The 23768-nt window shown below is 36.0% G+C and overlaps 2 protein-coding genes across 2 annotated transcripts; one reads left to right on the top strand and one right to left on the bottom strand.

Annotated features, from left to right (window-relative positions):
• Positions 1–269: 269 nt before the first annotated feature.
• On the bottom strand, positions 270–12341 carry LOC133818654 (UTP--glucose-1-phosphate uridylyltransferase). The gene is made up of 21 exons (XM_062251663.1): positions 12142–12341; positions 11954–12001; positions 11655–11746; positions 11466–11556; positions 11063–11123; positions 10896–10973; positions 10416–10466; positions 10238–10311; positions 5818–5890; positions 5654–5711; positions 5456–5502; positions 5311–5376; positions 2834–2866; positions 2381–2433; positions 2170–2245; positions 2038–2094; positions 1865–1948; positions 1676–1774; positions 1478–1582; positions 781–852; positions 270–636 (listed from the first exon to the last, which is right to left on the bottom strand). The coding sequence occupies exons 1-21, from the start codon at positions 12225–12227 to the stop codon at positions 610–612; spliced, it is 1431 nt and encodes a 476-aa protein (XP_062107647.1). The 5' UTR covers positions 12228–12341; the 3' UTR covers positions 270–609.
• Positions 12342–19289: 6948 nt separating this feature from the next.
• On the top strand, positions 19290–23282 carry LOC133816378 (uncharacterized; the record flags this gene model as incomplete). Its single annotated transcript, XM_062248908.1, has 5 exons — positions 19290–20411; positions 20781–21033; positions 21475–22108; positions 22241–23009; positions 23145–23282. Coding segments are annotated over 5 exons (2916 nt in total), but the record flags the coding sequence as incomplete, so codon positions are not given.
• Positions 23283–23768: the final 486 nt, after the last annotated feature.

The raw sequence follows: 23768 nt of genomic DNA, 5'->3' as shown, positions 1-23768 counted from the left end.
TAATAAAAATGCAGAAAACTGATAGTGCAAATTAGATTAGATGAACACTCGTACAATCAATGATGAAATCAAACTTTGGTAAGAAATTAGACTTTCAGTAAATTTAAGGTTTTAACGAGGGCTTTTATGTTATTTTTCTTTAGTTATATTAAAATATTGAATTAAAATTTCAAATAAACAAAAGTTTAAGATGGGGCTTCAGCCTCACAGCCTCAGTCACTGCTTACGATGGCAAAAATGTAAGTGACTTTGCTTAATAAAAGAAAAAGGAAAAGTAAAACTATGATTTTATAGATAATAATGTAACATTTTCATGGTGAAGGATACGAGACTGAGTCTGGTAAAGGTGGTTCAGAAAGTCTAGACAACATGATGTAACTATCTTAAACTTGACCTCGATGAGGTGTATCAAGCTCATGTGATACTTTCTCAACAAATCCTTTTTTTTTAAAAAAAAAAATACCACATAAAACATAAATAGTCACCCCAACTTTAAATGTTCAGTGTCTCAGTCGAGGAAACTTTCACTATTATTCTTTTAAGAAAATACACATTATAACACAAGCAAAAAGGACGACGTCTTCAACTTCAATGTTTTCGGTAATGAACTCAAATATCCTCCAGACCATTGATATTCTGGACATGAAAGACATAAAATTCAAAGCCATAATGAATATTGCCACGACAATGATTTATGCATACGGGGAACTCATACCAGGAAAAAATAATAATCAATAAATAATATTTTATAAAAAAAAAAAAATCAGTGTCTTAGCTTACCTTGTCTTCAAGCAAAGCTCCGTCAGGAATTTCTAACTTCACCCCGGGTTTCACAGTGATGCTTACATTTCCCTTTATAATTAAGAATAATGGCCACAAAGTTACATAAAGATACCACCAAGAAGAATCCAAGAAAATGGAGTCTAAGGCTCTCTACTTGTCAAACAACAGGAAAATTATTTCGAGGTAAATTTTGAGGAAAACCTGATGTTATATTTATACACATATATGAACATATTATTGTAAGGTTACGCTTTCCAAAATTTCTAACAAACCTCAGAATACCATAGGTTTATTAACATTACTAAGATATTATGGTTGCACTCAGCATGAAAAAGATTAGATATCAGCAACTCATAGAAAAGTCACATCTTACATCGATAAAACAAATGTGAGCAGGATTCAGACACGTGCTAATGAGTTCGGTACTATAAATGTTATTAACAAAATAGTATGGCTATATGATTCAGTTCTATTCTACAGGAATCAATTAAGATAAATGTAATATTGTAATTTGAGGACAGCAAATATAGATCAGAGGAAAGTACTCAATGTTTCCATATGAAATATAAGTCATCAGATACTCTGGACAATGTTAAAATTATTTTAGCCATTGATATTTACTATCTTATTAAACGATGCTAGAACAAGAACTGAAGATGAAAGACTAAGACCAATTAAGGACAGCTATCTGTACCTTTAGAATGATACCAGAGCCAAACCATACATCACCAGTAACCTTAAGGCTATCTAGTTCCACAATGCTAGGGATTGACTTGAACCTACTCAAGAAACTGCCAACCTGTGATATAGAGAAGACAAAAATAACCATCGTAATCAAGAAAGTATAATAGATTTAGAACGATATAAGAATTTAATCACAAGATATTCTTACCTTCTTGAATTCAGGCCCCAATTCAATTGAGGGATTAGCCGGGTTAGTTCTATCTTTGTTCCGAATAACAAACCCATTGTCTAGAGTATAAAGATCAGACTGAAAAAAAAAATACAATAAATAAGCAAAAGGGTTGCAACTACTAACACCACCAGTTAAAATTTAAGAAAAAATAAAAGAAAAGGTAACCTGCACAAGAAGCAAATCTGAAGTGGCCTTTACAGGAAGGAATCGCGATCGAGGCACATTGATACCAATAGCATTGTCAAAGAACTGGTTTAAGGAACACAGACCATTACAATTAAAGACTAAAAAATAACACTACTGAAGAAAATGTCTCAATAGTTTTATGCTTTGAATACCTTGATTGCTGCACCAGCAGCGGTTTCTAGCTGCAGAACTTTGAACCCATCAACTTCCTATGTACGAAATTAAGAATAGAGAATCAGAAATTTGTAAAGGATATATAACTTGCTGTACTGAAATATTTGTACCTTTGGATTAGGAATAATTTCCATCTTGAGTCCATCAGCTTCAACAAGCCTTTTAATTGCCTTCAAGTTCACCCACCTAAGAACGACAGTATTAGTACTTGAACAACTAAATGTTTAGCCACAACATAAAGCAACCTGACTTGTTGCCAAAATGAAAAACAAATAACAATATCAACAATAAAAATAGGAGAGAGAGAGCAATTTGACTTACAAATTATTTGTGTTAAAAATTTTGAACTTCTCAATAGACTTAAATTCGTTAACCTGTTTAAAAGACATTATGTATTAAACCACAAGTTTCCAAAATGGATGTCTCGGAATATTAATAATGACAACACTACTGAGGAGGCAGCAGCCTTTTGCTTCAAGCAAAGCAAGGCACTGGTACAACAACTCACCTCAAGAATAAGAATAAACAAAGTTTTCAAGAATCATGATAACAAATCAACCAGCCTTAGCACCAAAGATGACAGTAAATAATATAAAAACTACAGCTGAATATCTTTATGAAAAAGTAACATGGTGTACTTAGTAGAAATCCCAGAGAAAAAAACTGACATTATTTGACCAACTACAATAAGGTTTATGCAGAGTTGGTAAAGTGACTTGAGCTAAATGAAAGTGAATTATGAGAACAAAAGAGTTCGATAGAATTATGGCTTACATGTTCATCCGGAACTTGAGCAATTTCCAGGAGCTGCAAAATATCAAATAAAAAACAGCGAAGTGTCATTGTCATTGTCTTTGTAAGTGTTTCTCACAACAAAAGGAACAGGCATTAAGTTGAGTTAAACAAAACATACGACATATAAAAATGTATTATGTCGAAAATATATATTATGAAAAATTAGTATTCACATAAATTTAAAACTAATAATAACACATGCGTGAACACACATATTTATGCAAAATAAACATACATCGGAAAACATTATCATTAATCAAGCTATTGGTACACATCCACACACATATATATATTAAACATTAACTAGAGAGAATATATTCAAAGAATCATCTCTACAAAATAATTCAATACACAACTTTCATATAAATAAAAAAGATGCAATGTTCCACATTAAAAGCAACAAAACTTAGCCTAATACTTTTTATTTTTATTTTACCTAAAATAATGTTCGTAGATGTAGATTTTTGTTCCCTGTATTATGGATGAGTGGAGGGTGAATCTTAAGTACTGGTCGTTGCTATGAATGAATGTTATTTCTTCCTCAGGAATGATACGAGCCCAAGAACTAGCAATTGCTTCTCCCTTAAAATATGAGGGTTATATTAGGATGATACTTTGGCTATGGTCAAGGTTTTAAAAGGCGAAATCGCGAGGCGAGGCGTTTTCTCTTAGTACCGCAAGGCGTAAGCCTCGAGGCGCAACGAGGCGTACGCCTCAACTATAAGAACAAATAAAATTTTAAAAATATAATAAAATTCATAAAATATCCTAAAATTCATGAAATTTCATAAAATTCATAGAATTCATAACAAAGAACACATAAGTCCATATCAAAGTCATAAAAGTACTAGTTATATAAGTCTTAAAATCATATAGATAAAATGCATTAATTGGTAGATGCTGCTGTGAGATGATGGTAGAGAAGAAAAGTGTGAGGGAGAGAGCATAAAATGCATAAAATGAGTGAGGAGTGAGCTTCTTGTGTGAAAAGGAGAGAAATGAAGAGTGTGAGGGAGAGCTGAGATGAGATGATGGAGAGATGCTGCTGTGAGATGATGGAGAGGGGAGAAATTAGGGGAGATGCTGCTGTGAGATGATGGTAGAGAAGAAAAGAGGGGATTGCCGTAAGAAGGTTAGGAAGAAATTAGGTTTTTTTTAACTTAAAATCTGATAAAATAAGCCCAAACTTTAAGCCTATTTAGTTAAAAGAAAAGCCCAAAACACTATTTTAAGAAAGCCCCACGTGTGAGGCAATAAAACAGCCAAAAAGTGCAGAAACATGAGGCATACGCCTCAGCCCGCCTCGCCTCAGAATCGTCCGCCTCACTCATGTGAGGCGTGCGCCTCACTGCCACTCTATGAGGCGGCGCCTCAGAGGCGTTTTTTTACCGCCTCAAGGCGTACGCCTCAACCGTTTTTTAAAACCATGGCTATGGTTTGGTGAGACCGACAAGAGGTGTCACTGGGAATGTCTTCGAGTTGAAATATTTCTTAGAAAGTAAGAATGAAGAGAAAGAGAGTAGAATTCTCAAAGATGGTTTGGGATGAATGGAGAGGAAAGACATCCCTTTTATAAGCAAACAGAAAATCTCCCTAGCAATTGGATCGCGTGAGGTTTACTAGCCTTAGCTGTTGATTAGAGTAGAAGCTACCTCCCTAGAAAATCTCCCTAGCAATTGTAGAGTAGAAGCTACCTCGTAAGCGTACAAGAGAGGTCAATCTTGGGAAAGTAAAATGGAGCTATTGGCTTCCCTTACCCATGTGATGGAGAGGGGGCACTACCCTTACCCGATGATATACCAAAAATAGCTTCTAGAACTGACAATGGCATTATGAGTTCCTTGTTATATCATTTGGTTTAACCACTGCAAGTGCCACTTTTCAATCTCTTATGAATTTCTATCTTTTAGGAATATATGACGAAGTATGTATTAGTATTATATATTTTTTGTAGCAATTTCTGAATAATATATTGGTTTGAGGATAGTGTTGTATTGGAGGTTCTTAAGGAACAAGAGTAGTATGCTTATCAAGAAGTGTTTGTTTGGCCAAAAGCAAGTGGAGTGTGTAGGTTACCATTTCAGACAAAGGAGTAGAGCCAGACCCCTTATAAATTTGAGCCTACATTGAATTGGCCCATTCCAATAACTCTTAAACACAATAACTATTTGACACTACCAATAAAGGATAAGGATAGATTTTACATACAATGCATTTTCAATCACCATTCCCACATAACCATGTATTATTTTACTGGAACACTAAATACTAAATTTGAGTTTCAATGACATTTCTGCAATTTAATATGAAGATTCATCCTAAGCACATAAACTTTGAAAACTGCCTAAATTGAATCTAGGCATGTAACCTCAAATAACATACTAAGTGATCAAGAGAACATAATAATAATAAATTACAAAAGAAAATTTGCTACAAGATACATAAAAATGTTATACCTGAACCCTTCCTTCATATGAGATAAGGGTGCCACCCTTCACATCAGCCAAAGTTTTTGGCGTCACCTGTGTAAACAAGAGAAATAAAGATTGTAGGAACAAGATTGATGTATCAAATGCCAAGCACAACAAGTATCTCTTGTACCTCCATACAATACTCATTCTTGTTTTTAATCAAATGGCTTAAGATTTCTATTACGTCCAGTCATGGAAAACAACTGTATAGAAGAATTGCATGACATGCAGTATTTCATAATTTATAAAAGAAATTACAACAAGCAGCAAATAAGGGAAAACCAGCATTTGAGGTGCCAAAATGAAGGAATCAAAAAAATAAGGATACTCATGTCAACAATCGCACCCAAGTTATCTGAGTTGGCAATGAATACATACTCCTTACCCTGCAAAGAAAGAAACATTTAATATAGGTAAGCACAGAAGTCGATAAAAATTTGAAGTAAATCTGTCATAATGAGAATTATGAATGCCTCATATAGTAGTACTAACCTGTGACAATAATGCATCAAGTTTACCACAGTTTTTCAAGGATGGGAACACATCACCATGTCCAGGAGGGTACCTTCATGGGACAAAAAACTTATTAACAAAAGCCAAGAAGAAATAAGATATTATGTCAGACCATGCAATAAGGATCAAAGCGATAGACCACCCATTCGGTATAGCCTTGGCTCTACGAGAAAACCAGGTCTTGCGAACTACCTGGGTCTCATTTTATTTTCCTTAATTTCAAGAAGACACAAATATCCACTCCTTCCTAATTTGTCTTTTATCTCTGTTATAGCATTAGGGGTGCATCAATTGGTGTAAAATTTAGACCTGGGCATACGAGGGGTGCATCAATTGGTATTAGATCCAGACCTGGGCATCGTGAACGGAGGCAACAGTTGTGTCAGCTGAAGGGATTGTCTCTATGACGCAAGGAGAGTTGGGCTCGATGAAATGGGAGTTGCAAAAAAATACCAAGTTTGGAGCAAAGTATCGCCAACCTAGTAAGTTTGACCAGTTTATTAGCACTTAGGAATAGGGTGGGTGAGAGATGAGTGCTCAAAGCATGTTACAAGCCTCTTATTTGGACAAAGCTTCAAAACACGCCAACGATAGTGCAGACATGTTCTCCAACAGCAATACATTCTAGTATTCTCAATGGGATTTGTGACCACGTCGAAGTGAGTTATTGTCATTCAATGGGGAAAATCTGGACGGGTGGATTTTAAAGGCAAAGCCATATTTTTTCTATACACAGGCTATCCAATACAGAGAAATTAAAAACTGCCATTATCAGCCTTGAAGGAGATGCTCTTGTTTGGTTCAGCTGGGAAAACAAACAGAGGCGCTTTATAAGTTGGGAGGAGCTCTATTCACGATTACTTGCGAGGTTTCGATTGTTAGTCCATGGAAGGATGAGCGAGGAATTCTTGGCTCTAAGACAGGACATGTCGGTTAGAGAATATAAAAGGAGATTCGAGCAATTGGCCTCGATGTTGGAGGATGTATTCGAAAGAGTTTAGGAATCTACATTCATTAATGAGCTTAGGGGTGATGTTAGGACTGAAATTAAAGTTTGGGGGCCTAATAGGCTAGAAAAGCCAATGAATTGGCCATGAAAATAGAGGCCAAAACCTAGGATCTAAATGCCAACCAACTGGTTTCTAGATCAAGCTACAATCTCAAGACTAGTTATTCTGGATTTTCATCACCCAGGAACCAAGCACCCATCATCACCATGCCTCTTGATACACAGACTCCAACTTGTTCTAAACATAAGTGCTTATCGACGAATGGCGGAAGTAGAACTTCAATGACAAAGAGAGCCAAGTCTTTGTTACAAGGGTGACGAGAAATTCAAGCCTGCACATCCTGTAAAAACTTTAGCTCCATGTTGTCTTGCTGCAAGACTATGGACGACCAAAAGTCAAAGAAATAGAGAAACATAGTTGAGATGAGACGGTGGAGGATCAAACGATCAAAGAGGAGATTGAAAACAATGTGGTGGAGGCCTCTCTTAATGCTATAGTTGGGCTTACCTCACCATAAACATCAAATATTGTCGAACAAATTAGGGGATAATGCCCATTAACAATGAAGTAAAATCTCCAAAGCTTTGATCATGGCTCTCGAGTTGCCCATTTATACTATTGAACCATATGGACTTGTACTCGACACGAGTGAGGCTACTAAAACTCAATGAATTTGTCGAAAAATCAACCTCACTATCCAAGAATTGGAGATTGTGGACGACTTTTTGCCTCTAGAATTGCGGGACACTAAGCTCATTCTAGGCATCTAGTGGTTGAAGGCTTTAGGGGTTACCCATATTAATTGGGAAACTCACACCATGAAGTTTAACATCGAATATAGTGAGTTTGCAAGGGGGCCTCTTCATTACATAAAACTTTTTGTTTCTCTAATGTTCAGGCCCTGAAGTCGTGAAGGCCAATGATTTTGGTTGAATTGGGAGCTGCCCAAGTGTTGTTGGAGGAGAATTCTATGGTATTTGCAAAGATTTAGGCTATTTTGTAGCAATCTAAAGAAGTTTTTAATATGTTGACAGAGTTCCCCCCATTTAGAGGGAAGAAGCATGTGATAGTGATGAAAGAGGGAACCTCTCCTATTAGTATCCGACCTTACAGATACCATCATGATCAAAAAGATGAAGTAGAACACCTGGTATGAGAAATGCTTGCTGCCAAAATTATCCAACTTTGTGCAAGTCCTTTTCTAGTTTGGTATTTTTAGTTAAAAGAAAGATGGGTGTTGGTGCTTCTACTAGGTTATCGTGCTCTCAAAAAGGAAACAGTGCCTAATAAGCATCCATACCTTTAATTGAGGAATTGTTGGATGAATTACATCGAGCAATATTCTCAAAACTCGACTTGAAATTAGGATACCATCAAATACATGTTCCACGTGAAGATATTCCAAAAATAGCTTACTGGACACTCAAGAAGGTCGCTATGAGTTTGTGGTCTTGTCGTTCAGGATAATTAGTGCTTCAGCAACATTCCAAGCCCTCATGAATCAATTGTTCCATTCGCACCAACACCACTTTGTCCTAGTGTTTTTTACCGTGTTTTGGTGTAAAAATGTACTATGGTTGACCATGTTCACTACTTGGCCACAATCTTACATTTATTATCATTGTACGGGTTGCGAATCTCAAAAAGTACTCTTTCTCTTGTACACACTTGGAGAACTTGGGGCACACTATCTCCAACAATAATGCAGAGGTGGACAAGTCGAAGCTGCAAGCAATGCTCTATTGATCGATCCCCAAATCAATCCTAGAGTTGTGTGGGTTTTTATGCTTTATAAGCTACTATCGCAAGTCTGTAAAGGGTATGGAATTATTAGCCTCCTACTAAGGAAATAAAGAAGGATCATTTTGGATGGAAAGATGCCGCCATGAGAGCCTTTGAAGTACTAAAGACCACCATGACCACAGTTTATGTACTTACACTTCCCAACTGAAGCAAGTGATTCATTGTTAAGACTGAATGCTCCAAGATATGGGTTGGGTGCACTCTTGATGTAAGGAGAACATCTAGGGGCTTACTATAGTCAAGTAGCTATTCAAAAGTGGCACCCATATTTACTAGGTAGAAAATTTGTTGTTCGTACCAACCAACAATGTCTCAAATATTTGTTGGAGCACATTGTAGCTCCTAATTATCAATGTTGGACGGCAAGTTGTTGGGATATAACTGTAAAATCCAATATAAAACAAGGGTACAGATGCTTCAGTAAATATTGCTTTGGAGCTAAATCAATTAGTAGGGGTGCAGTGGTTGGGCTGGGACAAATTGCAACTGAAATTGATAGGGATAAAAAAACCAGCAGCAAGGAAAAGGGCACACCTCTTGTTTTTCATCAGATCATGATCATGTTTTGTATAAGGGATGCCTCATGTTGGCAAACATTCTGGTGATGAATGCACCTACAAGACATTTCTTGAAAATGTTTTTTTGAGTAGGAATGTGCAGGGCAGTGGCAAAGTGGGCACAATAATATGTTACATGTCAACAAAACAAATCATTGTCTATGGCACCACTAGTAGTGATGCTACAACCTCTAGCCTTGCCAAACATGGCGCGGGAGGAACTCACTATGGATTTTATAGAAAGATAGCCTAAATCAAAAGGTATGTGCACTATGCACATTTTCTTGCTTCAAAACATCTTTACACTACCCGCACTATGGCTGAATTGTTCATTCGCTAGATTGTGTGTCTACTTGGGACTCACAATTGCATCAAATCGGGACAAGATCTACTTAAAGTCTTTTTTTTTGGAAGGAGTTGTTTCATCTTCAAGTTATAGACAAATGGAGGTGGTGAGTCGATGCTTGGAAATTTTCAAACATATATGTGATGCTATGTTTTTAAGAGAAACCTGAAGTTTGGTACAAATGGTTAGCTTCGTCAGAATACTAGTACAACACTGCACATCATACTACCATCAAAAAGAGGAACAAAAAGAGATTGTAAGTAATGCATTTCAATATCATCATGCACTAGATTGAAACTTGTACCCATTTTCTACCCATGAATGAGTGGCTAATTTGAAAGAAACAGAATGAGTCGATGTAATTTAGAATAAATTCCACAATAGTAGTTATTCACATATCAATACCATCAAATGCACCTTTCAAAATCTCACAAGGACTAAAAAAATGCATTCAGTTCAAAAAAAAATTGTCAGTACCAAAACAGGTAAGTAAGACTCCCAGAGAGCAGAAGACAAGCTGTAGCATTTAAATAAAAAATTAACAGCCAGACACCAACAATATTATTGATACCGAAGTGCTTTATAATCAGATTAATGGAGCATAAATAATACAGAATTATGTGCAGATACAGAACAGCCTAATTTCACAATTTAAATTGTTCAACGTTAAGAGTAAATCATACCATCCATCCTTTCCCGTCTGTCCTTTAGATGGAAGTGGGGAAAAATCATCAACAACTAAACGGGGATACTGACTCTGAATGAATGCATAGCAGAGAAGGGTACATAAGTTCATTTCTTTGAGGTATTTACAAACAGAAGTTGACAACGAAGGAGCTAATAAAAAATTCACTGGCAAACCTGATTGAATGTATGAATTTCCACGCTTGAGTTAGAGTACTTTTCTACAATCTAAGTCAAAATGTAGTAGCCGGAAGTCAGTAAAATAAACACAACCTCATTCCTACAAAACTATATATTTATATATATATATATATATTTAAAAAAAACATAAACCACATTTTCATGTTAAAAAAGACCTTGCTTTAATGCTCCTAAACACATGGAACAAATTTAACAATATGGTAAATTTTGGCATGCACCAAAACTGTAATGTATTTGACTCCTCTAAAGCCTACAACATGTTATTGACACAATCTCAGGTTTGTTTTATGCTGAAAAACCATCTTTTTAGCTGTATGCAAATTTAAACGCTGAGCTTCTCTCTACTTCAAACCACTAGCTTTATTTACATAAACTATTTTAATAATAAGGGTTACAAACTCGCTACATCCATATAACCTGAGCTTTAAACTACATAAGAAAATTAAAAGTATCTACCTTCAATGTATCATCATGAGTGTTGAATGAATTCATTAAAAGCAGTGGAACATTGCATCCATACTTAGAATTGAGATTCTGCAAAAACCAAAGAGTTAGGCCAAGGCCTGCTTAACATGTTCGTGTGTATATGCTGGTGCTGTGTGTCTAGAGAGAGAAGAAGAAACCTCAATCTGGATAACAATTAAATCAAGAAACGTCAACCCATCCCGAACTTCGATGACTGACCTGCACACCAAAAATTTCAGTTACAGTCAGAAAAAATAAATTAAAAATAAGAAGCTTGAATAATACAGCATACACCATCCGTCCAACTCACCGAAAATCATGCAAAGAATAATGTTTTTTCTTTTAATTAAAAAATTATTTATATTGTCAAACAGAGTGTTCTTTGGATTGAATCTTTTGAAAATTAAAATATGGTAGTCTTTTGGCAATCAACTCAAATTTGAACACTCAAAAGGTTGATTTAGTTTAATTTAGTCGATTGAAATCAGATCTTATACATGATCTACTATTAGAGATACCAAAGAAAATATAATGCATTGGATATCGTATAAAACTGCATACTTGGGACCCGTACAGCCCATTGTTGTCCCCAGACCTCCATTAAGCTTCAGCACAACAAGTTTATTCAAAATCTTCTTGATCTCCTCTGAATCTGTATCCATAAATACAATCACACTACAAATGTTATACAGGAATCAACAACAACAACAACAACAACAATAATAATAATAATAATAATTGATCGATTACCCTCGGAAATTTGCGCCAAGCTATCATAAGGTACCACTACCTCATCAGTAGGTGTCAGGATCTTACTCCATTCAACATGTTGCGCTTCGCCACTTTTTAAGTGCATAAAAATCAAACAACGATTCGTCAACATTATGAAATTACATTTTCGCATGTTAAATCGATAAGCAGAACGAATCAAAGAATACGATTTTCCGTACTTTTCAACATTTTTTTATCACCAACCAGATAAAAAATAACGAAATTGGCTACACTTGGTCAATAAAAGAAGATAAAAATAAACAAATCTAATAATCCACCTGAGATAACGAGAAACGAGGTTGATGAATCCATTTTTCTCATCGTCACTGCAAAAAAGAAGAATGTCAGATCTTATGCTATGAATGTTCAACAAAATTACGTAAAGAAATGGATCAGATTAACAAAATTGAAGGTTCGACTTGAGAAGGAAATTGAAAGCATATAATGTCAAATAGTTAAGGAGTACCTGATCTGGTTAAGACCAGCAACAGCAGATTTGAGATTGGAGAGCTTCTCGGTCTCTACAGGGCTGAGAGTAGCTGCAGAAGCCATTCGCAACTGATACAAAGCTTCAATCTAGAAAGAGGAGTGGAGAGAGAACAGAGAAAATACAAGATTTGAGAGAGACAATGTGATGAGTTGGTTTGTGAGTCTATATATATAAAGTGCGTAATGGCAAATTGTGTGAATTTAGGTAGACAGAGTGAGAGTTGTCTATTACTTTCACTTTTTCAAAAAAAAAAAAAAAAAACAAATGCAATTTAATATCACACCTTCACTATCGCGTTCCGGTATGCAATGACTAAATTACTTTTATTTAGAAAAAATTAAAGAAAAAGAAGAAAACAGCGTAGGATTCGGAATTGAGGCACGTGATGTTTACAGCTAAGCGTTTTGAGCCACAAAAGAAAAAAAATGAGAGAGAATATGCAAAGGAATATAGGAGTGTTTAGAGGGTTAGGCATCGGCTTCGTCCAATCTCATAAAAGAGTGGCGCCACTTTAACGCATGGTTGACACGTCGGTTTAACACCACCTCACGGATTTGGGCATTCTACCTTCTCTCATTTCTCACCTCATCTCATCATATTCCTCATTTTATTTATAATAAATAGCATTTTTGCCGAAAGCTTTTTATGCCTACCATATTATACCACTAAGGCCATTTCTAATAGAAGATATAAATAGTACAAAAAGTTAATATATTATTGTTTATCGAGTTTTTTAGAAATTAAAAATATAATAAGAAAAGAGAACTAGAAAGATTGGATTAAAGATAAACAAGCAGGATTTTTACGTAGTTGGGGCGTTAATGAGTCTTAGTCCACAAGTCTATTGTATTAGATTTTTAGTGAGCTTTCGACAATAGAGTTTTCTGTAAGTTTGAACACAGTAATTACTTACAAGAGAAAATCGCGGATCCCCGCTACAATGTACAAGTGGTCCTATTTATAGGTAGTTTAGGTGCGATGGGCTTGAGACGAATTAATCCGGACCCAATAGGGATGTAATCATAGTTTGCTCGCTAATGGAAGCTACTAGTAAAGTCAATGGTACTTAAAGAAACAAGATATAATTAAAATGGTAAAACGGTAATTTTATTCCCGGTTAATTATGAACCATTATTAGAGGGTTAATTTATATGTAATGATTATATCAATGAACGCTTTATTGTTATAAAGTACTCAGTAGATGAAATGTCTATAATTATAAGAGTGCAATCTCATATTTATAGTAGAGTAATCATGAGATTAATAAATTAAGATTATTTAATTAAAGAGTTTAATTAATAATCATAAATTTATTGGAGCTTGGAATTATAGGTCCATAGGTCCCCACAGTAGCTCTATCAACATTATTCAAGGCAAGAGTTGATATAAATGGTAAAAAAAGACATTGATTAGTGTGAAAATTGCATATTTATTGATTTTAATGGCCAAAATAAATTAAGTTTAATTAATATTTTCATTGAATTAATATAATTTATTTTATAAATGAAAATATTTGATTATGATTTATTTATTGTTATTTTGTAGGAATTAAAGATGCATTTTGTCATAAAGAAAAGAAAGAAGAAATAAATAAATAAAGTTGAAGAAATGAGGAAAATTTGGCATTTTTGCAAAATTGAAGTCTAAAATTCGGCCCAAATAGCCCAAGCCCAGCAAAATATGTCTCTTTTTCTCCTTGCCCAGCCGCACTTGGCGACCCCCTGCTACGCCACCTGTTCGCCTGATCCTGATGTGCTTCTCAGCTACTGACATGCTGACAAGTACACGAATATGTCTACAGAAATTCCTTCACGTGACCTTATACCATTTAGATGCATATGGATATGCACAGATAATGAATAGCATATTAATCTTTAGAGATTCCTCCTTACTAATGGTCTGATACCATTAGCCAAAGTGCAAACCCATTTGGACATCTGTCTGCCAGGCCACCAACATGACTTCCCCAACTCCAAAGCTCCCCAGCAGACCAAGCAAAGGCCCAATTCAACTGAAGCTCCTCCCAGCCAGTGCCTACGTGGCGCACTCCCATTGGCTAGGGGAGGGTCAATGGACCAATTGCACCAGCCACCTTCTAGCCCAACTTTTGATGCACTTTGGGCCATGAACTTTCTATTTTGAGCTTTTAAGCTCATTTTTTTTGTGTATTTGAAAAAGAGTATTTTGACCATACACCAAAATAGCTAGGTTAATATTTATAATAAGCTTTGATTTTTCAAAATCATATTTTATTATTAATATTTCAGATTTATTTTGTAAACCCCCAATTGTTATTTTATTTATTTTTAGTCATTTTCTCCATCTATAAATAAGGACACTTTCTTCACATTTGGTATGTAATTTTTAGAGTAGAGAAACTATAGTAAAATTTCCACTCACTTTCTTCTCATATTTTCTTCTTAAAATTTGTGAGAATCATGAGCATAATGGCATAATCTTCCTAGGAAGGTTAGGGATGATTCCATATGCAAGTGATGTTATTTTGCTACTTTGATTTACTATGTTCTTAATGTAATATATTTGAGTTATTTATGTTCTTTCATCTCTATCTTTATTTTGTTATCTTTATTTACTTATGCTAGTATATAGGATTAGTCATGCTCTTTCTATGTGCTTCTAATTAGTAAAAGTAATATTGATACATAATTTTATGTCTAATCTTCTATTGCATTATTGCCCTTGGGTATTTTGTCATTTTTAGATTCTTCATAAGATTAACATTGTGCTTTTAAAGTAAAGAACTTTATAACTCAAATGAACTTTTGTTATAAAAGAATATAGACTTTAATGTTAGATTTTCCAAGTAAATGTTAGGATGTGAACTATTTACTTGTGTATTTTTGTAAATCAAATAACCAAGTAACTAAACAAGCATATGGATGATTCTTTAAACCTTTCATTTTCTCAAACTCTTGATTACATCTTACCTTTATTTTATTTATCTCATTTCATCACTTTATCAAAAATACAATACCAAAATCTCAAACCTCTTTCCATTTACAATTTTATTTACTTCTTGTTACTAACTTTTTGTGTTATTTTTTAGTAATCTTTTGATTTTAGGTTACCTCCTTGTGGATCGACCGCCCGATTATACTACAACCACCGCTTAGTAGTTGTCACATTTTTGGCATTAAACAGACATATTTAAGAAGAATTTTGTTCTTTGGGCCAAATATGCAATTATGTGATAATAGTGATTAATTAATTAATTAAAAATTAGTTGTAATTATCAAAATTAATTAATAATTAATTATTGTATAATTTTTGAAATTATATAAATAATTAATTTATTATAATTTTTTAAATTATAATAAAATGATTATTAAATTTTTGAAGTTAATATTTAATTAAAATTGGTTTTAATTAGTTTGTAAAATTAATTAAATATCTTTATTTGAGTAGGAGATAATAATCTGACAAGTTCAAATTAGATTTGAATTTAAAAAGATTAATATTTATTAAAATAATTAATTATATGTGATAATTAGTTAAAAAGATAATATATTCAAATTTGAATTAATTATCAAGTTGTTGAATTTTATCTGATAAGGTAGTTTGAATAAATAACTAAATAATTGTGGAAAAATCACATTCCCCTATTTTATAGGGTGCTGCATGATACACACAGTCTGTGGCGTGCAGCTATAGAAATCGAGGAATGAATTTTTCACTTTTATTTATTTAATTAATTAATGAATGAAAAATTCAAAAAGATAGTTTTTATATTTTCATTGATAAATAATTAATTATTAAAAGATAAATTGTAATAGGTTACATATTTATTTTTTAAATTTAAATATTTTCTATATAAGTTAGACTTATCAGAAAATAACATAAATACTCAATCTCAATTATTCGCTCTAAGAAAAGAATGATACTTTCCCTCTCTCCCTAAAAAGATACAGAACAATCTCAGGCCTATTATCTTGATCTCATGTGTTGAGTACATCAAGTTGAATCAGAAATATACCATCATTTATTCTCTAAGTGCCCAACGCTTTGGAAGATCTTGGTGTGAGTACCTAAGAGCAACTTGGATAGGAAGATCGTTTATTTTACGAAAATATAGCAAGGACACTTGATAGGCATCAAGAGGTATGTTCTTTATTCTTTTCTTGATTATGATTAATGTATGTATATTAATGAATCCGCATATTTAAAAGTAGTTTAAATATGTTACAAAATTTTTGTTGTACACTGAGCCAATCCATCACACAATTCTGCTACGTATTAGAAAACGTGTTCCTAATATAGACTTGCCTCATTCTCCCGGACCAAATCCAAATATGTCAGCTCGTTTCCTAGGAGACGGGTTCATTTACTTGTGGGTCGCTTGGGTGATCCCCGTCCTTTTGAATTCACCACGTTTTACACACGTGTCTTCCAATAATTGGTGCGTTTGTACCATTCGCGCCTTACAGATCTAGAAAGAATCTTTTAATTGTTGCATTGACCGATGGGTGTCAGCGTAATCTCCAAGGCGTTCCGTCTGCATGGGAGATGTTGATAGGGTACTCGAGTAGGCTGTTTAATGCCTCTACACCATCTGGGACCGTTGGATGGGGATAGCTTTGAATTTTTTTTTAATGTAGATCATTGGATAAGGTAGGCGTGGATCATGGATTGGCGAATCCACGATTTGGTGCTTGAGTGGGCTAAATGATGAGGACACCAAGACCCAAGTATCAAGTCAAGTTCCAGTTGGTCCAGTGACGAGGGCACGAGCCAAGAGATTCAAGAAAGAACTTAACAGCCTAGTCCACAAAGTCCTAAAACAAGAGGAGACCGTGGTCAACATTGAAGGAGAACAAAGACTTGTCTTACTCATCAAAGTTGACTGAGTTTAGGAGCTTAATGAGTCTTTTTATTTTTAGTCACGTTTTTTAGTCTTTGTTTAATTTGTGATAAGTCAAACATTTGACTTGTGTGAGTCCAATAGTCCTTTTGTCTTTAATTTTCGGTTTTCATGAGGAAGACAAAAGGCTTGTCTTTTATTTCGGTTTTCATTAGGAAGACAAAGGGGCTGTCCTTAATTTTTCGGTTTCATTAGGAAGACCAAGGGTCTTGTTTTCATGTAATTTTCGTCCTTATAAGGACTGCCAAAACAATGTGAAAAATCAGATTATGTTGAATGAAATTGTGAGTTTATTTCTTCTTGAGTTCTTGAAGAAACTTTTGAACTTATCAAGGAGATTCCTTGTGGCGTTCATCCTGACTTATCAAACGGATTCCATCCCCGTTTGTGGCGTCTTCCTCATACCAAGGTTCGTGCTTGGCTAAGCATTGGGTCGCGGTTCCATTCCAATCTCGTGTGTTCTTGGTGGCTGTTCCATATTTGGTGTCGGGTTTCGTCACACTTGTTGGCGTGGTTCGTATCAGTTGGTACCAGAGATTAGGATCATCCGGTTTGACCTATCCTTTTTTTTTCATTTGTGTTCTATTCGTATTTCAATTTTAGGGTTTCTGAAATCAAAAAAAAAAAAAAAAAATCTATCTATTCGTGTTCTTGATTTTCTTAGTCTTTGTTCTTGTTTTCCTTCTAAAAATCGGAAACCATTATAGTTAATCTCTTTATTCCAGATTGTTTCTTTGTTCAAATCGTGTTCTTAATATCCTTGTTCCAATTGTTTGTTGTGAAATCAGAAACTATTCTAGAGCTTGTTGAAATCGTGAATTAGGGCTTTGAGTTTTTTTTTTTCTCTTGTTCTAATTGTAGAATCTGAATTTTCATTGAGTTTCTAGTGCTGTTTTGTTTTGAAATCCGAATTTTGCCTTGGGTTTCTTGTTCTTGTTGTGAAATCCGAAATTGGTATTGATAATTCCCTTGTTTCAATTGTGTCCCTGGTTTCAATTGGTTCCTTTATTTGTTGTGGAATCCGAGACTGTTATAGTGCCACCAATTATTTTGGTTTTGATCTTATTGTTTGAATCACAGATTGGATTTTGGGAATATTGGTTTCTGTAATTGGGATTGAGTTTTATCTTGTTCTTATGGTGAAATCTGAGTTGGGATTGAGTTTCACTTATTCTTATTGTTAAATCCGAAAGTGGGTTGAGTTTTCTCTTTTCTTTTTTTTGTGAAATCCGAATCTGCATTGTTTCTCTTTTCTTTTTGAGTCTCTATTGTTTCTCTTGTGAAAACCGATTCTTTTTGTTTTTGAATTGTTCCTTGTATCTGCATTTGAAAAAAAAAAAAAAAATAGAAAGACAGAAAGAAAGAAGAAGAAAAGAAAACCAAGAGGAACCGAGACCAAAAAAAAAAAAAAAAAAAAAAAAAAAAAAAAGAGTCTGGAAACCTCTCTTAAAAAAATTTTTGTTCTATTCTTGTTCCTTATGGTCTAGAGGCCTTTTGGCCAAAACCCCACACAAGTGTTCCAAAAATCCTCATTTTTTTCGTCATTTTCACCAGTTTTCGTCGGTGTTCGTTTGGTTGTTTGGTTGGATTTGCTGCTTGAATACTCCATATTACCGTTTCATTAGTTTTCAAAGAGCTTAAAGAAGGAAATAGAGTGGAAAAAGGCAGAGGTGTGAGCTTATTTGAGGTTAAAAGCCATCATTGAGTGCAAACACGAGTGTACTTGAGTGACCATTTTTCTTTGAGTGAAACACGTGAGGGAGTGCAGTGAGGTCCTTTCTATAATTGTCTAACCTTATTGTTTTGCAGATTCTCCATCATGTCACAAAATACAGAAAGAAATGCAGGCAATGACGCTCCACCACCTACAGTTCCAAATCTACAAATTGAAGCTTTAATGGGGGAGATGAGGAGGATGTTGAGGGCGGAGTGTGAGCAAATACATGAGAGGTTGGATAGGGTAGAAGAGGGAACACAACGGAGACCAAGGAGGGGTAGGGTACACCAAAGGGAGGATGAGAATGAAGGGGATTTAGAAGGGGTAGTTTCTGATGATGAGTTTGATAGGATGTCGGCGGGTAACCATAGGAGGTATGGTCGGGATAGAGAAGCTAGGAACCAGGTAGATAATTATTTAGGAAATATCAAGATGAGAATTCCAGCATTTCAGGGGAAGAGTGATCCTGAAGCATACCTTGAGTGGGAGAAGAAAATGGAGCTAGTTTTTGATTGTCACAACTACTCCGACATGAAGAAGGTAAAACTTGCTGCCATTGAGTTTACTGATTATGCTATTGTTTGGTGGGATCAGTTGTGCATCAACAGGAGGCGGAGTGGAGATCGCCCTATTGACACATGGGAGGACATGAAGAGGGTGATGAGACGGCGATTTGTACCATCTCATTATTATCGAGATCTATACCTTAAGTTGCAGGGTCTTCGTCAAGGGTCCAGAAGTGTTGATGAGTATTACAAGGAGATGGAGATGGCTATGATTAGAGCCAATGTTGAAGAGGATCGGGAGGCAACCATGGCAAGGTTTTTGAATGGGTTGAACCGAGAGATTGCTGACCCAATCGAGCTACACCATTATGTGGAATTGGAGGATTTGGTTCATATGGCAATCAAAGTGGAGAGGCAGCTCAAGAAGGGTAGTTCAAGTTCGAGGTCAAGACCGAGCCCACACAATCCAAGTACAACACCTTGGAGGTCGAACTATCCAAAGAAAGAAGACCAACCCACTTCATCATCTACACCAAAACCAGCCACCACAGCCACACCACCTCAAGGTAAAACAACTCCTACTAAGTCTCATTCTAGTGAGATAAGGTGTTTCAAATGTCAGGGGAGAGGACACATTGCTAGCCAGTGTCCAAACAAGAGAGTCATGGTGATTCGAGAAAGTGGAGAGATAGATTCTGAAGATGAAGATGATCTTGCTGACATGCCACCATTGGAAGATGCTTCTGACAATGAGTATGGACCAGAATCTGGTGAGATGCTTGCACTAGTCACAAGGCGAGTCCTGAATTTGCAAGCAAAAGAAGAGGAAGAAGAGGTGCAGCGAGAGAACATCTTTCACACTCGTTGTCATGTGAGAGACAAGGTATGTAGTGTCATTATTGATGGAGGTAGTTGTACTAATGTTGCTAGTGCTTCCATGGTTGCCAAGCTGGGGCTTACAACGCTTAGGCATCCTTGTCCATACAAATTGCAATGGCTGAATGATAGTGGTGAAGTGAGGGTTACAAAACAGGTGCTAGTCTCATTTCGAATTGGCAAGTATGAAGATGAGGTGTTGTGTGATGTGGTTCCCATGCAAGCTGGACACCTCCTTCTAGGAAGGCCTTGGCAATTTGATCGGCGGGTGCAGCATGACGGCTTCACCAACAAGTATTCATTCACATTCCGTCAACGAACAATCACTCTAGCGCCTTTGACACCAAAGCAAGTGTATGAAGATCAAGTGAGGTTGCAAAAATTGAGTGACAAAAAGAAAATGAGTGAGCACAAAGAGAGTGAAAAGATGAATGAGAGTAAAGAAAAAGAGAGACAAAGAGAGAAAAGTGTGGAATCAAGTGAGAGAAAACAAAATAATTTTTATGCAAAAAAAAGTGAGGTTAAGAGAGCATTGTGTACAAAACAGCCCATGATTTTACTCATGTATAAGGAGGCTCTTTTAAATACTAACCAACTTGATTCTTCGCTGCCAAGTGTTGTTGTGTCTATTTTGCAGGAATTTGAGGATGTGTTTCCTGAGAAAGTACCACATGGATTGCCACCTGTTCGAGGAATAGAACATCAAATTGATTTTGTTCCAGGTGCTTCCATCCCAAACCGACCAGCCTACAGAAGTAATCCTGATGAAACAAAGGAATTGCAAAGGCAAATTGAAGAATTGATGGAGAAAGGGCATGTGAGAGAAAGCATGAGCCCTTGTGCTGTTCCAGTGATTCTAGTTCCCAAGAAGGATGGAACATGGAGGATGTGTGTTGACTGTCGAGCCATCAACAATATAACGGTAAAATATCGACATCCCATTCCTCGTTTAGATGACATGTTAGATGAATTGCATGGTTCTTGTGTGTTTTCCAAAATTGATCTTAAAAGTGGGTATCATCAGATACGTATGAAAGAAGGGGATGAGTGGAAAACTGCTTTTAAAACTAAACATGGATTGTATGAGTGGTTAGTCATGCCTTTTGGACTAACTAATGCACCTAGCACTTTCATGCGCTTAATGAATCATGTATTGCGTGCTTTCATTGGAAAATTTGTGGTTGTGTATTTTGATGATATTCTTATTTATAGTAAGAATTTGCATGACCATGTTTTGCATTTGCATTCTGTTTTGGATGTTCTTAGGAAACAGAGTTTATATGCTAACCTCAGTAAGTGTACTTTCTGCACCGATAAGCTTGTTTTCCTAGGCTTTGTTGTAAGTGCTACAGGTATTCAGGTGGATGAAGAAAAGATCAAAGCCATCCAAGAGTGGCCGACCCCTACAACTATAGGTAATGTTAGAAGTTTTCATGGACTTGCTAGCTTCTACAGGAGGTTTGTGAAAAATTTTAGCACCATCGCCGCACCACTTACAGAAGTTATCAAAAAGAATGTGATATTTAAATGGGGCGAAGCTCAAGAGGAGGCATTTCAGCTACTGAAATACAAGCTTACTCATGCTCCTTTACTTGCTTTGCCTAACTTTTCTAACACTTTTGAAGTTGAATGTGATGCTTCTGGAATAGGTATTGGCGCTGTTCTTATGCAGGATGGGAGACCACTTGCATACTTTAGCGAAAAGCTAAGTGGGGCTGCCCTCAATTACCCCACCTATGACAAAGAATTGTATGCACTAGTGCGTGCTTTAGAAACATGGCAGCACTATTTGTGGCCAAAGGAGTTTGTGATTCGCACAGATCATGAATCCTTGAAACATTTGAAAGGCCAACACAAGCTCAACAAGAGACATGCAAGATGGGTTGAGTTCATTGAGACATTTCCTTATGTCATTCGCTATAAACAAGGTAAGGAGAATGTGGTTGCTGATGCCCTTTCTCGCAGGTATGCCCTAATCTCCACTCTTGATGCTAAATTACTTGGGTTTGAACACATAAAGGAGCTGTATTCTGCTGACCATGATTTTGGGGAAATTTATGGTGTTTGTGAAAAATCTGCTGAAGGAAAATTTTATAGGCATGAGGGTTTCTTGTTTAGGGAGCATAGGTTGTGTGTACCTAATTGTTCTTTGAGAGATTTGCTAGTTAGAGAGTCCCACGGGGGAGGGTTGATGGGACATTTTGGAGTTGCTAAGACCCTAGCTATGTTGCAAGAGCACTTCTTTTGGCCCCACATGAAACGAGATGTTGAGCGAATTTGTGGTAGGTGTGTCACTTGTAGGCAAGCTAAATCAAGAGTTCAGCCAAATGGCCTTTACACACCCCTACCTATCCCTAGTTCACCATGGGTTGACATTTCAATGGATTTTGTGTTGGGTTTACCTAGAAGTAAGCGTGGGAGGGATTCAATCTTTGTGGTTGTAGACAGATTCTCTAAGATGGCTCATTTTATTCCTTGTCATAAAACTGATGATGCCTCTAACGTTGCAGATTTGTTCTTTAGGGAGATTGTGAGATTACATGGTATGCCTAGAACAATTGTATCAGATAGGGATGCCAAGTTCTTAAGCTATTTTTGGAAAACATTGTGGGGAAAACTTGGGACAAAACTATTATTTTCTACTACTTGTCACCCTCAAACCGATGGTCAAACAGAAGTAGTTAATAGGACCCTATCCACCTTGTTGAGGGCTATCATAAGTAAAAATATTAAGACTTGGGAAGATTGTTTGCCACATGTTGAGTTTGCTTATAATCGTTCAATGCATTCTGCTACTAAATTTTCACCATTTGAAATTGTTTATGGTTTTAATCCTCTAACTCCTTTGGATTTATCACCTTTACCTGTTTCTAAGCATTTGAATTTAGATGGCGAGAAGAAGGCAGAATTTGTGAAGAAAATCCATGAGAGGGCGCGACTCAACATAGAGAGAAGGACTGAACAATACATTAAGCAAGCTAACAAGGGTCGTCATAAGCAGGTTTTTGAGCCCGGTGATTGGGTATGGTTACACATGAGGAAAGAGCGATTCCCAACACAAAGGCGTTCAAAATTGCTACCTCGAGGAGATGGTCCATTTCAAGTACTTGAAAGGATCAATGACAATGCCTACAGACTCGATTTACCAGGTGAGTATAATGTTAGTGCTACTTTTAATGTTTCTGATTTGAGTCCTTTTGATGCAGGTGACGATTTGAGGTCAAATCCTTCTAAAGAGGGGGGGAATGATGAGGACACCAAGACCCAAGTATCAAGTCAAGTTCCAGTTGGTCCAGTGACGAGGGCACGAGCCAAGAGATTCAAGAAAGAACTTAACAGCCTAGTCCACAAAGTCCTAAAACAAGAGGAGACCGTGGTCAACATTGAAGGAGAACAAAGACTTGTCTTACTCATCAAAGTTGACTGAGTTTAGGAGCTTAATGAGTCTTTTTATTTTTAGTCACGTTTTTTAGTCTTTGTTTAATTTGTGATAAGTCAAACATTTGACTTGTGTGAGTCCAATAGTCCTTTTGTCTTTAATTTTCGGTTTTCATGAGGAAGACAAAAGGCTTGTCTTTTATTTCGGTTTTCATTAGGAAGACAAAGGGGCTGTCCTTAATTTTTC

Source organism: Humulus lupulus, chromosome 2 (assembly GCF_963169125.1).
Source record: "Humulus lupulus chromosome 2, drHumLupu1.1, whole genome shotgun sequence".
Taxonomy (NCBI): Eukaryota; Viridiplantae; Streptophyta; class Magnoliopsida; order Rosales; family Cannabaceae; genus Humulus; species Humulus lupulus.
The sequence above is the reverse complement of the archived record's forward strand: the minus strand, read 5'-3'. Positions and strand labels throughout refer to the sequence as shown.